Below are 24,635 nucleotides of genomic sequence, written 5' to 3' on the forward strand. Positions count from 1 at the left end.
AGGAAAGGGAACAGAAGCAGGGAGGTGGAAATGTCCAGGGCAGGGGAAATGACCACATGAATTGAGATTGAGTTCATGAAGGAAGGCCGAAAGAGGTGAGTTTGAAAAGAACAAAGTGAGGCCCAGGGTCCAGGAGGGCTTTAACCATTGGGACCCCATTCCCATCCCAGGGCAGAAGTCCTGGCGAGGGCTCCAGGGTCTGCATCTCCTGATGAGTGGCCTCAAGAAGCTAAGCCCCCTGGCAACTCCCTCTCCCGCCCCCCGCCCACCCTCTCCGCCTACGTCGGCCATCAGAGCCTCGGTAGCTGCCCGAGAGCCTCGCATTGACGCGGGCCCGCGCGTGAGTCAAGCCTGCGTCACGGCGCCCCGCCGCCAGGGTGGCCTTTCGGAAAGCGAGGGAACAGTGCGCGCAGCGCTCCGCCCAGCTCCGTTCCGCTCCGCAGAGCCGGCGCGGGCAGGGCGCAGGGAGGGCGGCACTCGGCCCCAGTTTTCGCAGCCCCGCGTGCTCTCTGCCGTGGGACTGGGTCCCCGCGCCGCTCCCCTGAGCCCTGAGCGCGCGGCAGGCGGGTGCCGGGTTGGGACTGGCGGTGAGGCAGGGAGTGAGGAGCGAGCGGAGTCGCGTGCGCCGCCGCGCAGCTCCGTGTCGCCCCAGCCCCAGCCGGGGGCCTGTGGCCCGCGGGAGGAGCTGTGCGTCCGCGACCTGTCGGGGACCGCAGCTGCTCTGTCGGAGTGCACGGGCCGAGTCTGCGCGACTACCCACGCGTGACAGGTGAGTCGCTGGCCGCGCCCCGCCTGGCTTTACCGGGCCGGCCACTGCAACTTTCTCTGTTCTGGCCCCGCCCCAGTCAGGGAGGGCTGAGAACCAAGGTGCGAGGCGGCGCTGCCCGGGTATCCGCCCGACCCTGCGCTGGTCCCGGGCTCCTCTCGCTGCTCCAGCCGCGGTTGCCTGGCGACGGAGCCCCGGGGCCCGCTCTCCTTCGCGCATCGGGGTGCCCGGCGGCCCACGCAGGGGTTGGACACCAGGCTTCAGCTTCTGGTGCTCAGAAGGGCCCAAGAACTCTGGAGGAAATTGGGCTGACCTGCGGAGGCAACCGCCCGCGGAGAACCGGGAGGGGGCCTGCCCAGCCCATCCACGGCTTGAAACTGCGCGCCCTGGGCGCAATTCCATTGGGAGCCTCCTTCGCAGCTGGAGACCACCAGCCCCAGCCGCTCGGCCTCAGGCCTGTGACCTTGACAGTAACATTGGCAATCGAAGCAGAACTCTCACGTCCGAGATGAATATTTAATTCTCAGTCCTGGGGCTGGTCCTCGCTGGATTCGGAGCTAGCAGAGAGCCCTTCCTCCCTCGTGGGAAGCGCATCTGGGGAACAGAATGGCTGAGACAGGGGACGTGCGTGGGGTGCCCATCTGGAGGGGGCGCCGTCCTGGCCGGGCGAGAGGCCTCTGCTGCATTTGTGCCTGTGTGTGCCGTGTTCTGAAGCGATGCTGAATGCTCGCAGTACTACAGGGAGGGCCGCTCCCCCAGGGGCGCGGCCGCCTTGGAAAGAAGCGTAATGTTTCCTTTTAAAGCCCAGACAGCCCTGTCAGAAATCAAGTTCAGAAATCCCAAGGCCATTCACCTTACAGGACCTAGGCCCTGTCAAGTTGGCTTTAGAAAATATTTTTTGATCCCATTCCTCTCTCCTTTTTTTTTTTTTTTTTTTTTCAGAAATACTTTAACAGGCGTTTTGGATTAGGAGATTTCTAACCAGAGCTACCTTTGGGGCAATTCAGCTGTAAACTTGAGGCAGGTGGGGGTGGGTTGGGGAGACAGGGAAGTGGTAATGAGAAAGAAGATTCTTTTCCGGGCATTGTCCTTGTTAGCAGGAACTTCAGGAACAAAGACAATCCTGTAATGGCTCCAAAAAAATTCAACCAAAAGTTTAGTTAGCGCCTGTTAAGGCCTTGCTGGACACGCTCACTTATGTCTGGAGAACAAGGTCAGAGTGTGTTGAGGTTTACAGTGGGGAGTTCTTGTGTCTCGTTCTCTGCTTACGTTATCCCATGGCTCTGTGAGGCAGACCCATCACCTGGGCAGGAAGAGCTTTGAGGTCACACCTGATTGTCCTTGGCCATGGCCCATCCACGGGGACCATCAGAGGCTTTAGCTCCACTGCCGGATTTTTCTCTAATGGAACATCTGTGGCTAAGTAGGTGGTTGAGTTTCAGCGAATCCCTGCAGCTCAGCCTGGAGGGTGACTCAGTGCAGGAGGCAAATCATGCCCACCAGCTCTGATTGGAGTGAGTTTGTTTGGCCTGAGTCACACACAGAGTCGTGTGTCAGCTGTTTGTTAGTTGAATGGAGTTCTTTAGCAGGACTCGTGAGCAGGAATGACCTGAGCCCAAGTGTTTTGGGCAGAGGTGGGCAAGTCCTCTGAGGGAGCTAAGCACAGCTCTGGCTGCTGAGCAAGGGTCCTGGAGCTCTGACTCCATGGGAAGGTGAGCAGGGCCAGGCTGGTCTGGGCAGGGAGATGGGGAGAGGTGAAGGGAAGGGTGAGGAAAGGCTCTGTGATTGTGGTCAAAACTGGGCCCAGTGTTCTGCCATGTGCCAGTGGGGTGACCTTGGGCAAGTCACTTCACCTCGGGAGTCTCAGTTTCCTCAGTTGTAAAACAGGGATGCCTGTGATATTATTTCTGCCGGCTTATTTTGAGCCAGGTGCTAGACACAGCAGGTGCTCATTAGATGTTACTTCCCCATCCCTTCCCTTACGGGCCTTAACCAGAGGCAGTTCTTTCTCTCATTGCCCCTGCTCCATCATGAAAGGGGATGTGGGGAGACATGAAGGTTCCGTGCTTCCCATGTGATTAAGAAGGACCCATAACTCAGCTTCACATAGACCTGTTTCCAACCCTCAAGTCTCCCCATGAGACCCTAAATTGGGAAGCCTGATTAAGAGCAGGATTAGTGTTGGGTTAGGGGTGGGGTTCAGCTGTGCTGGGTCTGCTGGCTGCTCTTGGCCACCTGCAACAGCTCTCGGGTGACTCCAGCACAGACCTTGACTCCTTGGGGTTGTTTCTGACTGTGGCCTGGTCCCAAGCTGCTGCACCTGCTGGGTGGACTTCAGGGGTCATTTCTCTTTGTTCAGGTCTTGCCATCCTCCTCCCCACCCATTATATCCATAAAGAATTGAAAGTTACAAGAGAACTGTTCAGGAGAGCTGAGGCTGGCCTCTCCTGGAGAGGAAAGTGAGGTATGTGACTCCTGTTTTCCTGAAGGACCCTGAGTCCCTAGTTTTCTCTGTCTGTAAAATGTCCAGATTTGGTGCTGAGCTAAGATGTGTGTGCCTTAAGAGTGAAGGAAAAAAGGGGATCCCCACTGCAGCAAGAAAGAAGCCATGCTGGGTCAGGGGACTCCAATCTGCTACTGGCAATGTGTGTGTGTGTGCGCGCGCGTGTGCACGCGCGCACTCGCGTGCACGTGCATTGCATTCACCATTCATTCTGGAGCCAATGCCCTCCCCATTGGATCCAGGAGCAAATTCCAAGGATGACGGAAACAGAGATGAGAAGATTCCAGAGAAGCAGGTTCCTTCTGCCTGTATACCCTCCCTTCCTTTATACTCCTTTTCTGTCCAGGTTTGCTGCAGCAGGACAATTCATCATTAATCCCTTTAAAGCTGCTAAGATAAGCAGCAGAATAGTTTGAAGAGAAGATGGATTTAAGCTTTTTTGCTAGAACTAGCTCTGAGTTATCACTCGCTCCCAGGCTGAGCTACAAGAAGTCCTCACAGCCAAACATCTGGAGCACCAGGATGGGGGAAAAAACCTGTCACCTCAGCCCCTGTGTTTCCCTTCCCTGACTGATGTTGCTGGCTGCCAGAGGTCAGAAGCACAGTGCCATAGGTAGAACTGATTGCTAGAGCACTATCCCAAACTCAAGTGGGGCAGTGATCTGTGAGGAAATGCCTACTTTGCATGCTTTTAGGAGGGGCGAGTGCAATTCTGGATTCCAGTAGCTCACACTGTGCTTGGCACAAATTGATAATATCCCGTTGCTTATTGAGGCTTCTGTGCTGCGCTAAGTACTTTATTCCCAGACCATCTCATTTAATCTTCACTACAATCCCAGGAGACAGATATTGCTATCTCCAGTAAAATTTAAATTTAAGATTGTAAAATTTAAGGTTCAGAGAGGTTAAATGATTTGTTCAAGGTCACACAGGTAATGAGTGGCGACCAGAGAATTGGAACTCTATCAGTCCAAACTTCATGTTCCTAATCTCTATGTGATACTTTTCCACAGTACATTCTTAATAAACGCTGACAACCTAGGCATTTACCCAAACAAGATTGTCTAGAGCTGTGGGTCCAGTTTTTTTTTTAAGTTAATGCCCCGGGAAAAGGGGAAATGGGCCTGTACTAATTGGAAATTGGTGGAAAACTAACATAACCAAATGTCCAAGGTTTGGGGAATATGGTATTTGGCTCCAGGTGGGTTGAAATCCAGAAAAAGATCCCAGGCTCCATCTTGGTGCTTTCTTGTCCTTTCCCTGTCCTTCTCTTCCTGACCTCTGCTGCCCTTGACTTCATTCCCTTAACATTTGTCCAAGCTAGGGGTTCGTGTGTAGACCAGTGAGAGGAGTCAGAGCCGGATGGATGTTGCCCTGAGAATTTCTGCATATGCAGAATCAAGGACGGCCACTTGCTGTGGGAGCTTGGCGGGTCAGGTGTCTGCTGGAGAGTATATGCCAGGGATTTGTAGCCGTTTCTGGTGAGGCCCCAGACCCCAGAGAAAAACTGTGAACACTTCAAGGTTATTTACAGCAGCTGCTGGCAGGGCTGCTTGGGGAGATGCCACTTGCTTCTTCCTGGTCTTGTCCCATGGAGAGCCCACTTTCTCCTCACTCCAAAACTCTGCCACGCGTGTCCGTGGCCGTTCTGGGAAACATGGCACCTGATTCCTCCAGCTTCTCTGTCTCTTCTCTTTCTCTGAAAAATCGCCATCCCCAGGACAGGTCCATGCTGTCCTAGCCTGCCCATCATCTCCAAACCACCTGAGATCTCAGTGGGGAAGTTCCTGAAGGTGGATAACTGAATGTAAGTATTAATGTTCCTCACTGGCAGTGGACGAAGAGGACTTCCCAGAAACCCTTGCTTCATAGGCAGCCATTTTGTGGAGATAAGTCCGTTGATAATTCTCATTCTCTTCCTCCTCCTCCCATGAGTGATTCTTAAAACATTGCTCATTTATGGGCAAATCCAGTTTTTTTTTTTAATATATAGTTAAACATTCAATATGTACAGAAAATTAACATGTGAGAACATAAGCTCAGATGCAATATGAATTACTGTATACACTTAGTCTCATGTTCAGAACCAGGTGTGTTTTGTTAGAGAATAATTCTGGGTCAGGTGAGTCCTAGGCTTCCTGAGTCCCCAACTAGGGAGTTAAGGCACAAAGCCCTGTCCATTCTGTGTCCTCTTGTGGAGTGGGAGTGAGGCACATATAGAGTCAGGGGAGTGAGTACACCAGTTCACAGCTCATTAGCTGCAGTTGTCCCACTGAGCTGCCACTCTGCCTTCCCGAGCCTACCTAGCAGTTTAGTTGAAGATAACAAGTTGCCTGTCACTGTATGCCATTGTTTCTAATTACTGGTTTAATTAGAATTTCTGCTGAATTCTGTGTACCACTAATTTACCACCTTCTATTTTGCTTACAAATGGAATTCACTGGTCTACACCCCAAAATTCTGCCAGTTACATTTTTCTTTAATTACAAGATTTCTGGGTTCCTGAGGCTTTGAATCCCACACCAGCTCTAAATGGGGCAGAAGCAATGTTTGCTAAAACTACCTTGCAAGAGGAATGAATAGTCACTCCATAGGGTGGTTAAAGAATGTACTGCCAAGTGAGTATTCATTGAGGACATGGGTCTCCCTTACTTTGCCCAGATCTAAAGGAAGAAGAGCAGATGTTCTGTACTGCGTGTGCAACCTGGGGCTGGCGCTCAGAATGACCGGGTGGGCGCTGTCCATGGTCCTGCCACACTACGGGGGCCATCTGCCTGCTAGTAATTTGGGACTCCAAAGAACAGCTGGAAGGAATCTCCTTGACCAGTTCCCCAAATTGCTTTATATTGTGAGTTTTGGAAGAGAACTCAGTCAAGTGAGGAAGATCCTGATCTCTAGGAGAAATGGTAGTAGATGGGTTCAGTCCACGGTTGACTTCCTGAACGTATCATTTTGCAAGGCTGCGTGGAGCACTGCAGAACTTCCCAACCAGTGCTACAGATGGGTAACATGTGGCTCAGAAATAATGATGCCCTCATTCCTTGGAGTAGCCTGGGATGGCCTACCATGGTGGCGTCCCCTCTATGTACCCCAGTGTGCCATGCTAATGTTATTTTCTGTGTCATGACATGCAAAAGATCGGAACGTACCAGTATGTCAGAAAGAAAATAGCTACAGTTTGGTAGATGACAGTCTGAATCCCTGCTCTTCCATTGTATGGCTGGGTAATCTTGTACATGATAGAGGCTTCTTTGTCTTGAAGATAAGAATTGTATTTTGTCTCAAGTTGTTGTGAGGATAAATAACATATGTAAGCACAGTGGGTCACCTGTGGCTTGTCCCAGTAGGATGCTTTTCTGCCCAACACTCTACAGAGCTTCACTGAAGGCTGGTGAGGAAAGAGACATAAACCCTTCTCATTTTCAGGAAAGAGATATCATGTTGGGACTGTAATTAAGGGTTTCTGATCACTATTCCTTCAAGAGCTCTTCAGCAGTCCGTTTGGTAACTCAGGTAATTGGACACCCTTGGTTCACTCTGTCTCTTTCTGAGACAACAGAAAATAGTGGTTTTAAGACAATCCAGGTCAGATGATTTTTGGCAGATGCCGTGAGGAGTCATCTGTCCCCATGGTGGTCCCCCCATGAATGAGGAAAGAAGGGAATGAGGCTTTCATTAGTTGTTCCTGGACTTTTATATGCATATCTGGTCTTTAAAATTTTTCTTTTTCCAAACTGGTATACTCTCATGGGTCCTTTATCTGTCTGAGACCTGGTGTGCCCCTCAGCACCTCAGGTCCTCAGTTTCCCTTTCTCTTCAAAACTCAAGTCTCATCTACAGCCTGATCCACATCACCAATATTGCTCACCTACCCTCCCTGTTTCTTCACTTGTCCTACCAGCAGCCATTGATCCCTATAAAAATAGTCAGGTCAGGCGAGGCGTGTTGGTTCATACCTGTAATCACAGCACTTTGGGAGGCTGAGGCGGGTAAATCATGAGGTTAGGAGATCCAGACCATCATTGCCAACATGATGAAACCCCGTCTCTATTAAAAATACAAAAATTAGCCAGGTGTGGTGGCCTGCGTCTGTAATCCCAGCTATTCAGGAGGCTGAGGCAGGAGAATTGCTTGAACCTGGGAGGCGGAGGTTGCAGTGAGCCGAGATTGTGCCACTGCACTTTAGCCTGGGCAACAGAGCAAGGCTCCATCTCAAAAAAAAATAAATAAATAAAAATAAAAATAGTCAAGTCACGTTACTCCCCTGCTTGAAAACCTCCAATAGCTTCCTATTAACCTTGAAAGAAAACCCTAACTCCTTTCCATGCTCCATGAGTCCTGCCTGCTCTGAACACTCACTGTCTTCCTAGCCCAGCACCTCCCACTCTTCTGTTTTTCAGGGTACTCTAGGCACATGGCCGTCTGTCTGTTCCTTGTACTCACCAGGCATTCAGGTCCTGCCTCAGGGCATTTGCACTTTCTGTTCCCTCTGCTCTGAATGCTTTCCCAGGACATCCACATGGCCCACTCTCTCACTCTGTTCAAGTCTTTATGTCACCTTATCGGAGCATGCTTCCTTCGCCCCATCTCTGTTGCAGCATCCCTGCTGTGCTCCACCCCCTCATACTCTATACTGTATATGCTTATTTGATATACTTATATATACTATCAGATATAGTGTATGTTTGTATGTATAAATTATATATTTGTCTGATTTCTATTTGTCCCTCTGCACTAGAATATAAATCCCATGGGGCAGGGACATTATTTGCTCTGTTCTCTGTTGCACTAGAACAGGGCCTAGCATGTAATGTTCAGCAAATATTTGTTGAAAGAAGTAAAGGAAAAGAAGGAAGGAAAGAGATTTAAAAAACAGCAAGAAGAATATTTTAAAATCTCATATTTTAGCAGTACCTCTAGTTTATAGGAGTCGCTGGGCTCTATTCTCCTTCCAGGCCAAAAGGGGAGTAGAAGTCAGAGAACTGAGCCTCAGCATCCCCTGTCAGCCCACTGTATCCTTGGGCTCACACGTGCATGTCCCACCCAGCTCCAGGGCATTGTGGAATGTGGGTGAGTATGCCTTGATTCCTGGCTAAGCCCATTTCCCACATGTTCTCACGTGAAGGTGGTAGTTGGCACTGGTTGATGGCATGCCCAGAGGGCCTGGCCTGAGTTGAGCACAACTCTTGTGTTACCTCATTTTATACTCATGACAAGCCCACAAGGTGTAGCATCCTTCATTCCTATCTCTTCGGGTCCAGAAGGTAAAGCCAAGAGGGGTTATGTGTTTTCCCAAAGACTAACATCTCATAAATGGCAGAGCAGGACTTTAGGTTTTCCTGGCTCTGAAACCCATGATAGCATTGAGGTTGAGAGTCAGGCTCCAGGGTCAGTCTGTCAGTGCAGATTCAGGGGCTTTGGATGACTTGCCTTATTTCATCAATTCCAAAATGTGTATTTTTGCACATTACCACATCTTAAAATCAGGACATGACATGCAATTAATAGCTGTTTCAACATGGCTGTGGGTCTATGACAGCTCACCCTAGTTGGGTAGAAACCTTCGATGGATCCTTTCTGGTAAGTTCAAGAAAGTGCTAGCATCACAGGGTCCTAGATTCAATGAAATATAGGTAATTATCCCTCTGAGCTTCCATGTCTTCATTCGTAAAATGGGAATAACAGTGGTATCTACCTGTTATAATTACTGGCAGGATTAAAGGAGCTAATATCTGTTTGGTGCTCAGCATGGTGGTTGCCACAGAGATGGGACTCAAGAATTATGGCCTATGTGCTGTGTTATCATTGTTATCCCACGCTGCCTTCAGAAGTTCCCCCAGTGGATCCCTCAGCACCTGAATTCCAGTAAAGAGAGAATGCATGGATTGCCGGGGGGTGGGTCCTGGGGCTGCCCTTGTTTACATGCACACAGAGCATGCGTTCTCCCACGTGAGATGGTAAAATGGAACCACAAGATCTGTTTGCACTGGCCACACCCACATTTTTCAGTGCCAGTTCCTCCCCCTCTGGACCATCTGCCCCCTTTCCTGCTTCCCTTCCTTCTTGACTAAGAAAACAAGATATCGACTGAAGAGAACAGACTCGGCAAATGCAACAGGAAGGTAAGAAAGGGCTGCATAAGGTGCCACTGGCTCCTTGGCTAGATTTCTTGTTTGGAATGGTCCCACAAGTCCCAAGCCATGCTGTGCCCACCCAAAGATGATTTCCCTGAGGTGAGGATGGATTCTGTCTACAAAGTAGGGAAGGTACAGCACAAATACTGGCTCTTTTGAAAGTGGCAAAAAGTCACAAAGGGATGGCCAGGTTTCTTAGTGTATCCTGGCTTTCAAACTGTCACTTGGGGCATCCTTGGGGCATGATATGGTCTTGGCATCAGAATATCGCATCAGGAAATGGAAAAAACTGGGAGCTGGAAAAACACATCAGACTCCAGAAACTTTGGGGAGTTCAAAAATGGATCAATTCATTTATGCACTCATTCAATTCAATAATGTCATATTTATCATGCTCATATTATAATAAGATACCAGAATTTGGCCTTGCAGAAGCAAAGATGGTGTCAATTGAGGTATGAGATGGAAAACACAAACCCAACAAATCTGTGAAATGGAGTAAAAAAAATCACCACTCTGTTCATTTGACTATTCAATGAGCTTTTGTTTCTCTTTCTCCTTCCATCCATGTGGTAACCAGATGCAGCTGGTAGGTAAGCAGGCAAGCACAGCTCCTTATTTTACAGATGGCTTCCAAGTCTTGGGGCTCTCCCCATGTGTGCTACAGGGATGCACTGGATTAGAGTCCCCCTGACTGGGACATGCAGACTTCCGGTAGGTTCAAATGTCTCTCTAGTCACTGCTGTTAGTGTTTTACCCTACCTCTTTGTTTCAAAGGTGAGGCAGTAGTAAGATTTCTACATGAGAAGCAGGTTGTTCTCAGAGGATTGGAAGGCAGGGACGCTGGAACACCTGTAAATACCATGTTGTGCCCACAGATAATCTGTGTGTGTGAGGCACTGGGTGGGTAGGAGCAGTGAAGGGTGGGCACCAAGCTGAATGCACCTTCGATTCTGCCTCGAGGAGCTTGCTGTTTAGAAAAGGGATCAGGCATAACGACAACTGGTTGTACCAGACAGCCAAATAGTAAAATAGTGTAAAAGAGTGTTACGAGGAGTGTGCTGAGAAGGGCAGAGCGTTAATGCTCACTCACAGACTCGCAGGAGCTGTCATAGAGGCGAGGGGACCTAGAAGGCTTCAGCTGTCAGGGGATGGGAAGTGGTTAGTCTAGAGTGAGTGGTGAGTGGGCTGGGAGGAAGTGGAAGCTGAGGCCCAGGAGATAGAGCGGGCCCAAATGCCTTGGAAAGGGCCTTGGGCTCCCTTCAGTAGGCAGTGGGAGTGGGGCGGCGTGGCATTTCCAGAAGATGCCACCAAAGGCAATGTGTAGGATGCTGGTGGGGAAAGTGAGCTGGGAGCCTGCTGCAGGCATCTAGCCGGGGAGCAGGCTTGAACTAGAGCAGGGGGTGGGAAGAGGACAGAGCTGAGCACACTGACAGGACTTGTGACCTGGGTGGGGGTGGAGGAAAGAGAAGTCAAGAAGGGTGTGGGGTCCCTGCCTGTGTCCTGGGCCAGAACATCCAGGGGCAGAAGCCTCCAAGTCAAGGCCAGGCTCTGTCAGGAGCAGTTTGCCCCAGGTGACTGTCAGAAGTTTTAATAAAACAATTAAAAATAATTTGTGTCTCTGATAACAGTCCGGCCTGTTTTGGGCTCAGTAAAAGCTCAGAGGCTCTGAGGTAATTAGGAGAACAGTTTGGGCCACAACTGCCTGTCATGAAGAAACCAGGAAGCTGCCAAGCATTCTCTGACATGGCTCCTACTCACTGCCGATTCTACCTGAGTTAGATGTTGGCTTTGAGGTCCTGAGCAGGGACCACTTCCACTGCTCTCCTCTTCTTGGGGGCTCTTCAGGGTGCCTGTTGGATCACCCTGAAGAGGTGCTTTTTAAGGACGTGCTTGGCCACAGCCACTCTTTCCAGAGCCACAAGACCCAAGGGTAGCAAGGTCAGGAGCATGGGCAGGGGCTGGGCAGGGTGGGCCTGTGGTGTCTGGTCGTTGTAGTTAGGTGACTGCCTGCTTCCCCAAAATGGTGGCTCCCCCACTCACCTCCCCTGGGGTGTCTAACTCAGAAAGTAAATGATTCTCTTTGTTCTTTGAGTTACCTGAACCTCCCTAGCAAGAAACACCCCAGGCCCAGGAGGCGGGTGCTCAGGGAGCTGCCTCCATCATTACAGAAGGGCCCCGCTTCCCTTCTCCTCCGTGGCTGCTGTCGGCTCCAGGCTTTGTCCTGGTGCCAGCGTGAGAGCAGCCATCCCCCACCACCTTGAGCTAATTGCCGGATGCTGTGCTTGAAAAATTTTCATGGAGACCTCACCCCTCTGGCAGGAGATATTTTTACCTGTCTGCCTCCCAGTCACACTATTTTTTTCTCCTTTCAAGAAGATTCGCAGTTCACTTGCTCCGACCTGTTTCTGTCGCAGGAGCTATTCTGAGCTGCAAACCACCTCTGTTGCTAAGTGACAAGCTGGCACCGAGGGCTTGCTCGGCACTCGCGCCCCTCTGCGCTGTGCTTTCAGGGATGGAGGCACTCCTTTCAGAGAGTACCTTGCAGCTTCATCATCCAACGTGTTGCTCATGAAAGTCACTTCACAACCCACCCCAGCTACTACGGGGGGATAATTAGAATACAGCTGGGCTGTCTGTCACCACATCTCTACCGTGCTCCAGTGGGCTCTCAGCTGATGGAGGGCGGCAGGGCAGATAGAACTTACCTTTCGCATCCACTGTTACAGGTGCCTGGGGCAGGTGGCTCCTTGCTCACACCCACAAGCAGGAGGGACTCTCAGTGGATATATGCTAGAGCTGAAAGGGGTCTTGGAGGCCATCCGTGCCAACCCATTTTACACACAGGAAAACTGAGGTCTGGGGAAGTTAGGGCAATGGTAACAGTTTGCACAGTAGGTTGGTCAAGCCCAGTACCTAGCTGGCCTGCTGATGTCTGGATCGTGGCTGGTTCCATGAGATGCATGGATATGGAAAGAGAGGAATCACCCCTCTCAGGGTCCTTCTCTGATCCTGATGCTCCTCACAGACAAGGCTTTGGGGTCATTGGCTGGGTACACTTAGGATTTCCAGGCCCTGCCTGCTGTAAAAGCTGACCTTTCACCGGCACATGGCTCCAGGGAACTGGGGGTGGGGCAGGGAGGGTTGTTCTAAGTCACAGCCTCCACTGGGGTATGAATTGAATGAGAGCTGAAGAAACGGTACCATTTGTGAGCGCCTCTTGGGTGCTGCAGAGTTCTAAGACCAGTACAACGTATCCTCCTCACAGTACGGTGAGGTAGGCACCACTGGCACCCTCCCTTGACATGAGGAAACTGCAGCTCAGGGAGGCTAGAAAAGTTGCCCAGGCCAGGTGGCTGGCACGCAGTGAGCCAGGGTTGGAACCCAGGTCGTCTTACTCCCGAGCAGGATCACCAACCCAGGTTGTAAAAAATAAAAAATGGTTTTAAGTGGTCTCAAGCTATTCCAAACATGAGGTACATTTTAATAACAATAATGCTTAACTTTTATTACAGGCCTTGTTTTTATTAATAATAATATTGCTGGTCTTTCGGATCCAAGCTGGGAGCCGTGGGACCTTTGTCTGGCTTTCTTTGACACTGGGGTATGGTGTGTGGTAGGACTTTCTAGGGGCTGCCCTAGGTGGACACCAGTTCTGGAGAAGAAAGTGGGCATCACTGAGGTGGTGCAGGATGCTTCTCTCCACCCGCCTCCGCCCCCACGGTCAGCTGTCTTTGGCCTTTCTTGAGAAGAAATGGGATTGACGGGATCAAATATCAATATGGGGACTTACATATTTTTTAAATTTATAAAGGTAAACAATGCAAGACTTCCAGGCAGTGGCTGCTACCATTTGGGTCCTTTCTGTGTGCCAAGCTCTGTGCCAGGCACTCTGTGTGTGGCCGCTCCTTGGACCCTCACAGCAGCCCTCCCTGGGAGATGAGAGGCGTCATTAAATGCAACCTTTTCACCCATGAGGAGACGGATGCTCACATAATTAAAGTGCCGTGTCCAAGAGCACACAGCTAGTGTGTGGCCAAGGCCTCAGGGCTGCCCACCTCCTTCAGAGAGCCAGCCCTAGTCCTCACACACAGCACGGCCATGCTCCTCCCTCCCCAGCGCATTTCTCCCCGTCTCTGCCTCTCATTCTGCCCCGCGGCTCTGGCCACCTTGCTGTTCCTGGAATTCCCAGGCCTGCTTCCTTTTTGGGAGCTTTGTGTCTGCTGTTCGCTCTGCCAATGCTCTTTCCTGTTATTCATGCCTCTGCTCAAATGTCACCTCCTCGGAGATGCCCTTCCTGACTGCCCCCCCGATCCCCGCATGCAGCATAAAAGAGCTGCCTGCCAGCTTGCTGCACCCCTCCGGTGTGATTTTCTTTACAGCGTATATCACCCCTGGCCATTATATTACACATCGATTTCTTTAATATTTGGCCCTTCCACATGAAATGCAAACTCCACAAGAGGAGACACTTTGCCTGTTTTGTTTGCAGCTGTATCCCTCACCTAGAACAGAGGCTGGCATATAGGAGGCACTCAGGAAATGTATGTCAGGTGAGTGAGTGAGTGAATGAACTCTCAACTCCAGGCCTGTCCGGCTTCACAGCCCATGCCTCACACTCCCACACCCAGTGGTCTTCTTCCTGTGTCCCCCACCCCTACTGAGTCTGACTGTGTCCCAGACAAGGCTCTGATCAGGGTGTTAGGAGAACCTGAGTAGCTTCGGGCAATTCAGTTCCTCTCTCTGGGCCTCAGTTTCCTCAGAGATAAAATGGGAACATTGAGCTGGACAATTGCTAGGTCCCTTAAGCTTTAATTTCTGAGTCTGACCCTGCTGTCACCTGGGCATATTCACTGGACACAGAGGGTTCCAGTCATGACTGCAGCCCAGCCCAGTGCCTCAGCCTGGAGGTTTGTACAAGCCCTTTGCATCCTGCAGACCTAATGGCACAGGAGTCCTTGGGCCCCCATCCCTCAGTGTGGGATGCGCATGGCATCAGTGACATCTTGGGAAAAAGGAGGAAGCTCCTGTTAGCTGATGCTCTGTGGTTGCCGGATGCTGCTGTAGGTATCCTTCTCTGGTTTACCAGAATGTCCTTGAGTCCTCCTTGTTTAAAATGATGCTTTTTTTTCCTCCCAGCCCTTTCTCATCTTGGTGACCGAAGCTGCCATTCACTAGGCTATTTATGGAGAAACATGTGCTCCGATTGGTCAGCAGCAAGATAAATTCTGCAGACTTGCAGGAAACCCCCTTGGTTTTCTCTAGTTGTGGCTTGATGATCAGTAAATCATACCTAATGCACTGCAGATTGCTCTGCTCAAACTCTGCTGCAGGCAGAGCGGCCGAAGACAGGCTCTGAGCCAAGGAACCCTAGTGATTTGTAGGCTCCAGAGGGACCCCCACCCTCTTCCCAGATGTCATCTTTAGTAACAGCTCTGGATGTAAGCTGTAGGGGAGGGGGGAGATGCCTTGACAAGCAGCCATTTCTCTGTACGCCCTGCAGACGGGGGACCTGCTGAGTGAGGAGAGGAGCCCATGCTGGCAGCCCAGGCAAGGACACAGGCCTCTCCATTGCGTAACTCCTAGGGCCGCACTTCACTTGTGTAGCACAAGCAACACGGCAGCCCTGGGGGGTGGGGCTGAGGGCTGAAAGTTCTACAGATGCACAAGTGCCACCCATGGGGCACCCTTCAGGACACAATGGAGTGTTCAACTTACCCGCTGTGAAGTGAGTCCCAGAAGAGAGCTTCGTATAGGGAATTCTGTGGTCCTCTAACCAGGCTGGCCCTGTCATCGATACTCCAAAGCCGAACCCTGTCTATTCTTGAGGTGTGAGGGGGCAGTCACTAAAGACTCACTGTCCCCTTGGAAGAGGAGGGTAGCAGGTGTCACCTGCTAATGTGGTCCAAGACCTGGCCGAGGGAGGGCTAGCCAACCCCATAAACCTCCCAGCTTCATTACATGTGTAACAGGGCCTGGCTGGCAGGTCTCCTTGACAGTCAGGCCTTGGCTGTGGTCAGCCAGGAGGTCTGGGTTGAGGCTGGCAGGAAGGACAGGCCTGGCCCTTGTACTGCACAGCAACTTTGCCTGTGCCATTCAGGTGACACGCACCTACGAGGAGAACAAACAGGGAGCCCAGCTTCCAGAGACAGCTCTTTCCCTTAATAAAGTAATTACAGAGCTGGGTAAGTTACATCCCTAGAAAGATGCAGGGCAACCGCAGGCTGGGGTGTGTATGTTTAATTTTAAATCCTCCAACCTTCCCTTAATGAGGGGGTGCTTTGAAATGTAACAGAATGGTGGAATTCTTCAAAGGCTTCATTTTCGTGGTGCTTTATTTCTTTAAGGGAAAGCATGAAAGACAAATGAGGACTGGCAGGAGCAGGGGAGGGTTTTGCCTCCCCCGCCCGTGTTGTGCAGACATTATCTGCTGTAAAACTGTCGCCGAAGGATGGAGAACCAGCTCTTGGCTGCAGAAGTCCTCAGATAATGTCAGTGCTGAGCAATGACCCAAGATTCGTTGGCACTGAGCAAACAGCTTTTGGCTTCTGGTGCCAGAATCTTTAGCTGAGCCTGGTCAGCCACTCCGGCCAGGGGAATGGAGATGCCATAGGCACTGGTGTCCAGGGACCCCACGGTGATGGCTCAAGAGCCCTTTTTTTTTTTTTCAAATGTTAATATCCCTTTTAATCACCTGGGGATCCTGTAAAAAGGCAGAGATTGATTCAGGAGGTCTGGTGCAAGCCTGAGATGCCGCATTTCTAACCAGTTCCTGATATAATCCCTGCATTTTGAATGAAAAGGCCCTAAGGAAGGCAGGCACTGGCTTCCATGGCTCCCACCAGGTGGTTTTGGCTGAGCAGAACACCTGGAAAGGGAAGCTGTATGGGCCTCCAGAGGGGCTTGAGCACTCTAAGCTCTGCAGTATGGAAGAGAGAAATGTCTTCAAGAAACGACCTACTTGGGTTTGGCGTATGGCTTTGCCTCTTTTGCCCCTTTAGGTTTACTTTTCAAATAATGCTCGGGTAAAGCCTGTGGAGAAACTGAGTCTGTAGGCCTTGAGCTCCTCACCGGGCAGCCCCTGATGGGGAGGGAGGGCAAGCTCAGTATTTGAGGCCCTTGACCTGCCTCAGAGTGTGATGGGGAGTTGATTTGGGTTGTGTCCACGTCGGGCTCCTGAGCTTCCTAGTGTGGTCAGGGATAATCCTCTCCTGCTCTCCTGGTTTCCTAGGTCCCTGGATGAGAAGGAGCTGACAGCAGCTGAATTGTATCTTCTCTGTGTGCTGGGGAGCAGGGCTACACGCCCCAGGTGGCATCAATGCCGAAGAACAGCAAAGTGACCCAGCGTGAGCACAGCAGTGAGCATGTCACTGAGTCGGTGGCCGACCTGCTGGCCCTCGAGGAGCCTGTGGACTATAAGCAGAGCGTACTGAATGTGGCTGGCGAGGCAGGTGGCAAGCAGAAGGCAGTGGAGGAGGAGCTGGACGCAGAGGACCGGCCGGCCTGGAACAGTAAGCTGCAGTACATCCTGGCCCAGATTGGCTTCTCTGTGGGCCTTGGCAACATCTGGAGGTTCCCCTACCTGTGCCAGAAAAATGGAGGAGGTAAGAGACAGCTCTGCCTGCATCAGGGGTCCCCTGCAAATAGGCCGGGCTGAGGGTGAAAAAGAACACCCCTTTGCTGAGGCAGAACTGGAGCCCTTGTAGGTTGGAGCTCAGGATTCCCAGAGTAAGATGCCCCAGGAATGGCTATAATGATGGTTAGTAGCTACCAAGAGACTACAGGACATGATAAGAAAGTGGGCTCTGGCTCCAGACTGCCTGGGTTCAGATTCCAGCCCTGCCAATCAAATTTTGGACCTCCTACAAATTGCTTAACCTCTCTGTGCCTCATCTGCAAAATGAGAATAATAGCAGTTCCTGCCTCACAGGATAGTTGGGAGGATTAAATGAGCTTTACGTGCAGAATGGGCAACACACGACTGGACACGGTAAGGGGCACCTGTTGGCCATTATTACTAAATGCTTACAAGGTGCTAGGCACTGTTCTAAGGGCTTAATAGATATTAGGGCTAAGTGCCTGAAGCTGCTGATATTTAAGCATCTTAGAACAACCAAAGCACCAATTTTATGTGATTCAACCATCGAATCTTCCCAACAGCCTTATATGAAGGAGTTGTTAGCATCTTTGTTTTAGAGACTACAATACTGAGGCACAAATTGGTTAGATAACTTGTTCAAGGTTGTGTGTGACCAAGGTTACAGCTAGTGATAAAGTCAGGATTCAAACCTGGACAGGCTTGCCCAGAGCCTGGGCACTTAGCCTCCACACCTACTGCCTCTGGGTAAGAGGGGCCTTCACACTGTCCCCTAGGCTTGAATCCCTCTTGAGGGTGTTGCCCCTGGTATCAAACCACTACCACCACTTCCAGCCCCCAGGAATTGTCCAAAGGCAGCTTTTCCTGAAACCAGGGATCAACTAACTAAAAATAAAGAAAACCCAATAGGCTGGAAACAAAGAGATTTGCAAGCCCAGACCTCTGGTCCTGAGGAAGTCAACTAGCGAGAGCTCTTGTGTTCCTGAGTCCCTGTGCCTGGCGTGGCATGCTCCAGCCTGTTTGGTGGCCCCAGCTTGGCAGGCATTTTACTCCAGCTCCTTCCTTCCTTCCTTGGTTGTGGAACTCTTGCCATGTAGCCTCTTCCAAAGACGCAGTCCCCTCCTCTCCAGGATGCGCCTTTCCCTAGTTCAGAAGGCCACGTTTGACTGGGAGGCTTCTCCTCCTTTCCAGTTTCTTTTGAAGGGCAGGGAGTGAGAATGCCCACCTGAACTCTTGTGATTGAATTAGGCCAAAGGCTTCCATCTTTCCCCCATAGCAAGCTATATTAGCTGCATAGTCTCCTTGCTTGAAAGATCTTTTTTACTTTTTAATAAGTAGCTGTCGATCAGAGCTTGTGGCCTGCGTGGCATGATAACTGAGTTGATATAAGACTAGCCCAAAGCAAAGATATAAAAGTGTATGGTTTCCTTATGCACTGTGAGATGTCGAGAAGAGCTCCAAGGCGCCTAAAATGACTTCAAAGGACATGTGGCATTGGAGGACTTAGCTGGGAATCTCTAACCTTGTTCTTTCTAGCTTAGATGATCAGTTCTGCCTGGGCACTTGGTGATGAATTAGAGTCCCTTTCTATGCCACACACAAGCACTCACACCCAGGGCGGTGTTCTTGCCACAGTCTGACTGTTCACAATGACACCAGTGGTCACCATGGCACCAGACATAAAGAACTACCCTAGAGGAAAAGCATTGTCAGTTCTCAGAATTCTGAGCTTTCCATTCCACATTCCTGCCTTCCTTTTTCTATCTTCTCTGATTCCTGCAATCCCTTTTTATCTCTACCTTTAACTGTCCCATATTTTTACAGGTTTTTTTTTTTTTTTTTTTGAGACAGAGTCTTGCACTTTCCGCCCAGGCTGGAGTGCAGTGGCCGGATCTCAGCTCACTGCAAGCTCCGCCTCCTGGGTTTACGCCATTCTCCTGCCTCAGCCTCCTGAGTAGCTGGGATTACAGGTGCCCGCCACCTTGCCTGGCTAGTTTTTTGTATTTTTTAGTAGAGACAGGGTTTCACCGTGTTCACCAGGGTGGTCTCGATCTCCTGACCTCATGATCCGCCCGTCTCGGCCTCCCAAAGTGCTGGGATTACAGGCGTGAGCTACCGCGCCCGGCCTTTTTTTTTTTTTTTTTTTTTTTTTTTTTTTGAGGCAGAGTCTCGCTTTGTCGCCCAGTCTGGAGTGCAGTGGCGGGATCTCAGCTCACTGCAAGCTCTGCCTCCCGGGTTTACGCCATTCTCCTGCCTCAGCCTCTCGAGTAGCTGGGACTACAGGCACCCACTACCTCGCCCGGCTAGTTTTTTGTATTTTTTAGTAGAGTCGGGGTTTCACCGGGTTAGCCAGGATGGTCTCGATCTCCTGACCTCGTGATTCGCCCGTCTCGGCCTCCCAAAGTGCTGGGATTACAGGCTTGAGCCACCGCTCCCGGCCCTTTTACAGGTTTTTGTTTGTTTGTTTGTTTGTTGAGACGGAGTCTATAGCAAGTCGTCTTAAATATTTTTTAGGAGGAGGCAAATTATCACAGGAAGAAGACAGCTGTTTGGTCTGAGAGTTGAGTCTGTGCTTTTGAGCCATAGTCGATCTAATCAAACTTTGCATAGTTCTGGACAGAAACTCTGGAACACTCTCCTTAGCTCCACGAAATGTTGACATCTCCCTAGTTTGCTTTTCCTTCTGTTTATTTTTATGAGAAAAAGGCAAGTGTTCAACCATTGCTTACTATGGGTAAGCCACTCATTCAATCTTTGCAACAGCCTTGTGTGATAGGTGTTGGGTCAAAGCTTATGAAGTGGCCATTTTTGTAAGTCAAAAATGGTCAAATATCAGCAATTTTATACGTAACATTTTCATCCTCTTCAACCAGATGAGAAAACAGCAGCACAGAGAGATCAAATATTTTCCCAAAGTTGCACAGCTAGTAAGTCATTAAAACCAGGAGGTCTGACTTCAGGACCTGGCTCTTACCACCAAGATGGTCTTTTAAACCCCAGGAATAACCTCAGGGTTTGCCAGAAGTGAGGCTTAGAATACTGACCGAGGCATAGATGATAAGAGATCCAGAAGGCCTCAGAGATCCTGGATCCTGGCCCTGTCCTGATAAATCTCCTAACATCCTGAACAGTGCTCCCCGCTATTTGGATGAACAACTTGAGGCTCCCAAAAGCTGTTGAAACATAAAAGGAAATCCAGTTGTGTCCCCAGGTTGTATTTTCTAAGGCAGAAGAGGGTGCTGTTGCATTTTCTAGTGATTGCAACAAAGGTTGATATGAAAAAGTACCTCTGATTAACCACAGATTCTGCCTATCTTGACCGTGGGCCCCTGAGCGCTCTGGTTAGTTTAGGCTTTGGAGTGGTAGAGAGACCTGTAGTCAACTCAGGGCTGGCAGCCTGCCTGAGGTGGACAGCCTGGATGGTGAGGGGCCAGTACCTTGTCTTTGCACTCCCACCCCTGTCACTCTTTGGCAGCAGTTACCTGGAGGCTTGCCCTGATTCTTTGGGGAGAAAAAAGAGGCATCCATAGTAGGTGCCAACCCACTTTGCAGACACCCTGAAACTCACCTCCCTGCACATCTTGCCCCACCCAGAACACTGGGGCGAAATACAAAACCAGTGCGGCTGTCTCCCTTTGCCCTCCTGCAGCAGATCACTTAGCTCCTCTTCCATTTCCCCACACCCAAGACCAAGAGACTGAGTTAAAGACAGACCCAGGGGTCTAAGCATGTGGCCCTTTGGGCCCTCTCTCCTTTGAGCACCATGATGGGACTGCTTGTTAGTGACGAGTTGAATGTATGTGTGCATGTGTGCATCTAGTGAGTGAGATGCTGTCCTATAAAGCTCGGTGGGTTGCCTCCCCAGAAGGTTTTCCTGATTAGCTCCATGGGACCCTGGCCCCTTCCTCAGCATGTATGTGCTTGGTTGGCCTGTGTGACTAGTCTTTGGGGGGGGTGTGTGTGTGTATACACATGCGTGCTCATATTACTCATGTGACTCTGCCTGCCTCCCCGGCAGATCGTGAACCGTTCTAGGATGGTGTCTGTGCCTTCTGTTACTCCACTGTCCCCTGCTGCATGTGCATGGCACAGAGTGGACCTGCAGTAAATAGTTAATTGTTGCCAAGTGGCAGAATTTGTGCCTAGGAGATGCCCTATTGCCAGTGTTCATTGGCAGATTGGGCACATGTTGGTGAATATGTGGGATGTTATGTTATGGGGTCAGAGCGGTGTATCTGGGGGCTTCTGGAGGCTCTCTACTGGCAAGGCTTAGTCAGAGAGTGCTGGGTGACCATCAGGGCCCTGGTGACTGGGGCTGGCCTGACAGTGTTTGACAGATAGGCAGGGCCTTGCTAACAGGACTAGGTTGTTGGCACAGCTCTCAGCGGGGTGCACTCATCTGTGTCCAGACATGGTTTTAATTCTCCTGCTAAATGCCCTGTCACTTGGAATTGAGATTGTTTCTGCAGTGAGGCCCAGGACAGGACAGCAAGATTAATTTATCATCTGGAATCTTTAGCGAGACCCATTCTATCCTTTATGATCCTCCTGGCCACGCTTTTCTGAACTGCTAATTTCTCTCCCGTTCCTCTCAATTAGCTGGAGATTAATGGCAAAACTGGTCAGGCCCCCCTCTCCCTGGAGAGCTTCCAAGCTCTGCTTCCCTGGAGCTGCCCAGTCTGCTGCATCAGCGTCTGGTTCAGACTCTGGGAAGGCTGCACCCAGTGTCTGTGCGTCTGGGGGCGAGTAAGCCCCCATGCCATCTGCGGCTGCTTCTCTGTGGGCAGCAGGGGGTGTGAACAGGTGTCCACGGAGCACCTCATGAGGTGAGTGTGTCTGCCGCTTGTGACTTGACATGTGGATTCTGGAGAAGCAGTGCAATGTCTGTCTGTTTCTGAACCTAGCCTTGTGAGTTGACATACATACACTTCCTGCCTTAGTGTTTCAGGTCAGGGGAGCCAAGGGGGAGAAGGTGGGTCCCGGTGGGCTGCTGTGTGGTAGGCCACGCTTAGGGCCAGATCATTCACGGAGGAGCACCGGGACTGGTGACAACTTGCGGATGACCAGAGATGTGGCTGAGACTGGAGGACATGGCTGCAGCGCCTTCCCTCACTCTGCTGCTGTGCTCCAAAGCCCCTCTGCCATCCCTCTGCTCTCCCTGCAGGTGCTTACCTGGTGCCCTACCTGGTGCTGCTGATCATCATCGGCATCCCCCTCTTCTTCCTAGAGCTGGCCGTGGGCCAGAGGATCCGCCGCGGCAGCATTGGTGTGTGGCACTATGTGTGTCCCCGCCTGGGGGGCATCGGCTTCTCCAGCTGCATAGTGAGTCAAGGGCTGGGGCAGGCACTGAGCGGGAGGCAGGGGGCTGCTCCTGGGCATTGGAGAGGAGGTCACCGAGTTTCCAGGCCAGAGTCCTACGTCAGGACAAGGGCAGGGAGGGGGATCCTCAACATGGGAATTACAGCTGGGGTTCCAAGACCCCAGTCACCATGTTTCCTAAACTGAAAGTCGACCACATTGCCTGAAACAGTGTGGAAGATTTGCCACTGGTGCTAAGGAGGAAAAGCTGGGACATATTCACGTAGGGCCGCCTGGGACAGCTCAGCCAGAGTTCTCTGGGGACATATGGACTAGCCCAGATGCCCTTCTCTGCTTACCAGTCCCTCAGCTCCCCATGAGGGAGGTCCCTCCTCTTTCCTTGGTCAAAGAGTATTTTAATCAGGCAAGTAGGGAGCTCAGGAAAAGGCAGACCTGGGGCTCTGGGTCTCCTTGCCATTTTGCTGTGCCAGAGAGCAGAGTTGGAGAACTCACACAGGAAACTTAAGGTCAACCCAAGGCGGATGACGCTTTGGAAAGTGAGAGACAGGGAGACTCCCGTGGCCCTGGATGGAGAACTTTGTGAGGTCTCCAGGCTCGTCCACAAGGCTACAGACGAGACCCTGCTCAGAGCTCTAGGTGAGGAAACAGCATCCCTTAAGGACAAAGCCTATAGGGGCCCATGCTTACTGCTCACACCTGGGATAAAGACTGGAATGAACTTCTGGAAGGGACTAAGGATTCTGCCAGGCCTGGCAGTAGGGCCAGCCCAAACTTGCCTCAGGCAGAGACTGGGAGAAGGCCTATTGCAGCCCCCTGCTCTCATGTCAGCCATCAGCTTTGCACTGGCCAATGCCATGTACTCTGCTGGGGCTGGCTGTGTGCTGATACACAGGAGTGTGTGTATGGTCTCCCACTTGTACTGAAATCACACAAGTAAAGGAAGTGGGCGTCTCACTCTGTCTATGCTCCCAGAAAGTTCTGCTGTATGAGCAGCTGCGCCTGCACACACATGCTCAGGTGAGACTGATGAAGCAAGTGGCCCTCAGCTCTCACACTGACGCCTGTCTCACTGCCGCAGGAGACAGTCATGGCTCTGGAAGGGACCACTCCGTGTCCAGAGTGGATGCAGCAAATCCCTGCCCATAGAAACATTGCTTTCAGAGAAGCCCCTTGGACCCTCAGGCAGAGTCCATGCACTCCTATTTTAAATAAAATTCGACTAACGTTAGTTATTGTGTTTCCAAGAAATGACAAGAGCCATCTTTCTAGAGTCGGGCTGCTAACACGCCCAAGAGAGAGTAGAATCCACAAGAAACACCCAGAGAGTCTCTAAAAGCACAGCAATCTGGATCTGTTTACTGTAGGGGTCAAAGCTGTGCGTGCCTTCACAGTCCTGGAGGGCATCTCTGCCATTACCATCCCGAGTCATCAGGAAATGAGGAGGAGAAAGGACTTCAAGTATCTTAGAAGAATTTCAAACTGGAAAGGATTAACATTTTAAGAGTTTGTTGCTTAAAAGAGAGAACTTTAACATCTGAAAAATTCCTTTGTGGATTCCCTGAATACCAGATCAATGGAGCACGAGGGGAGCTCCTCCACGGCCCACACCCCATCCCTCCTTGCCTCCCTTGAGGTTGTGCTGCTGTGTTCTGTGTTGCTGCCCATGCGCTGGGCCTCGGGTTGGGCACGGGGGCAGGGTGGAGTTGCCTGCAGCCTCAGTGACCCCGCAGCGGGCTTGTCCCCAGGTCTGTCTCTTTGTGGGGCTGTATTATAACGTGATCATCGGGTGGAGCATCTTCTATTTCTTCAAGTCCTTCCAGTACCCGCTGCCCTGGAGTGAATGTCCTGTCGTCAGGAATGGGAGCGTGGCAGGCAAGTATGGGGCCCAGCTGGGGATGCCAGCCAGCCCTGTCCCAGGAAGGGGTCTCACAGGCTTAGCGCACACATTTGGAATTTCAGACTTGTTGTGTCACCTTGGATAAGTCACTTAACATCTCTGATCCTCATTTCCCCTTCCCCAGTGGGAATGGTCTCTTTTCCAGCCTATTTCTGACAGGATTGAATACAATAATGAGTGTAGGTGAAACTCTGGAAAGTGTGACTTTAATTGTTATTACTCACCCTGTTATTCCACTGCACAGATGAGGAAACCGAGGCCCAGAAGCGACTTTCCCATGTTCACACCACTCATCTAACCAATGATCTGGGATGAGAATCCAGGTCTCTAGCTCCCAGCTCAGGACCTTCCCCAAGGAACTTTAGGCCAATTCAGCCTCACGTTTCCTCCCTTCCATGGAGAGACATGGGCAGCGGGAG

At 51.0% G+C, this 24,635-nt stretch overlaps 1 protein-coding gene across 3 annotated transcripts in view; it reads left to right on the forward strand.

The window, feature by feature from the left end:
• Positions 1–403: 403 nt before the first annotated feature.
• Positions 404–24,635, forward strand: part of SLC6A17 (solute carrier family 6 member 17) — a 51,846-nt gene continuing 27,614 nt past the window's right edge. Inside the window, exons 1-4 of one of the 3 annotated variants that reach the window (XM_050745818.1) lie at positions 404–769; positions 16,635–17,007; positions 22,165–22,322; positions 24,065–24,191. In XM_050745818.1, coding sequence (XP_050601775.1) covers positions 16,722–17,007; positions 22,165–22,322; positions 24,065–24,191 — 571 coding nt within the window. In that variant the 5' untranslated portion in view covers positions 404–769; positions 16,635–16,721. Of the gene's footprint in view, positions 770–5,301; positions 9,392–15,589; positions 15,895–16,634; positions 17,008–22,164; positions 22,323–24,064; positions 24,192–24,635 lie in introns of those variants that run through there. The other 2 variants (XM_050745837.1, XM_050745827.1) reach the window with 2 other exon arrangements.

The sequence above is a fragment of the Macaca thibetana genome, chromosome 1 (assembly GCF_024542745.1).
Source record: "Macaca thibetana thibetana isolate TM-01 chromosome 1, ASM2454274v1, whole genome shotgun sequence".
NCBI classification, from domain to species: Eukaryota; Metazoa; Chordata; class Mammalia; order Primates; family Cercopithecidae; genus Macaca; species Macaca thibetana.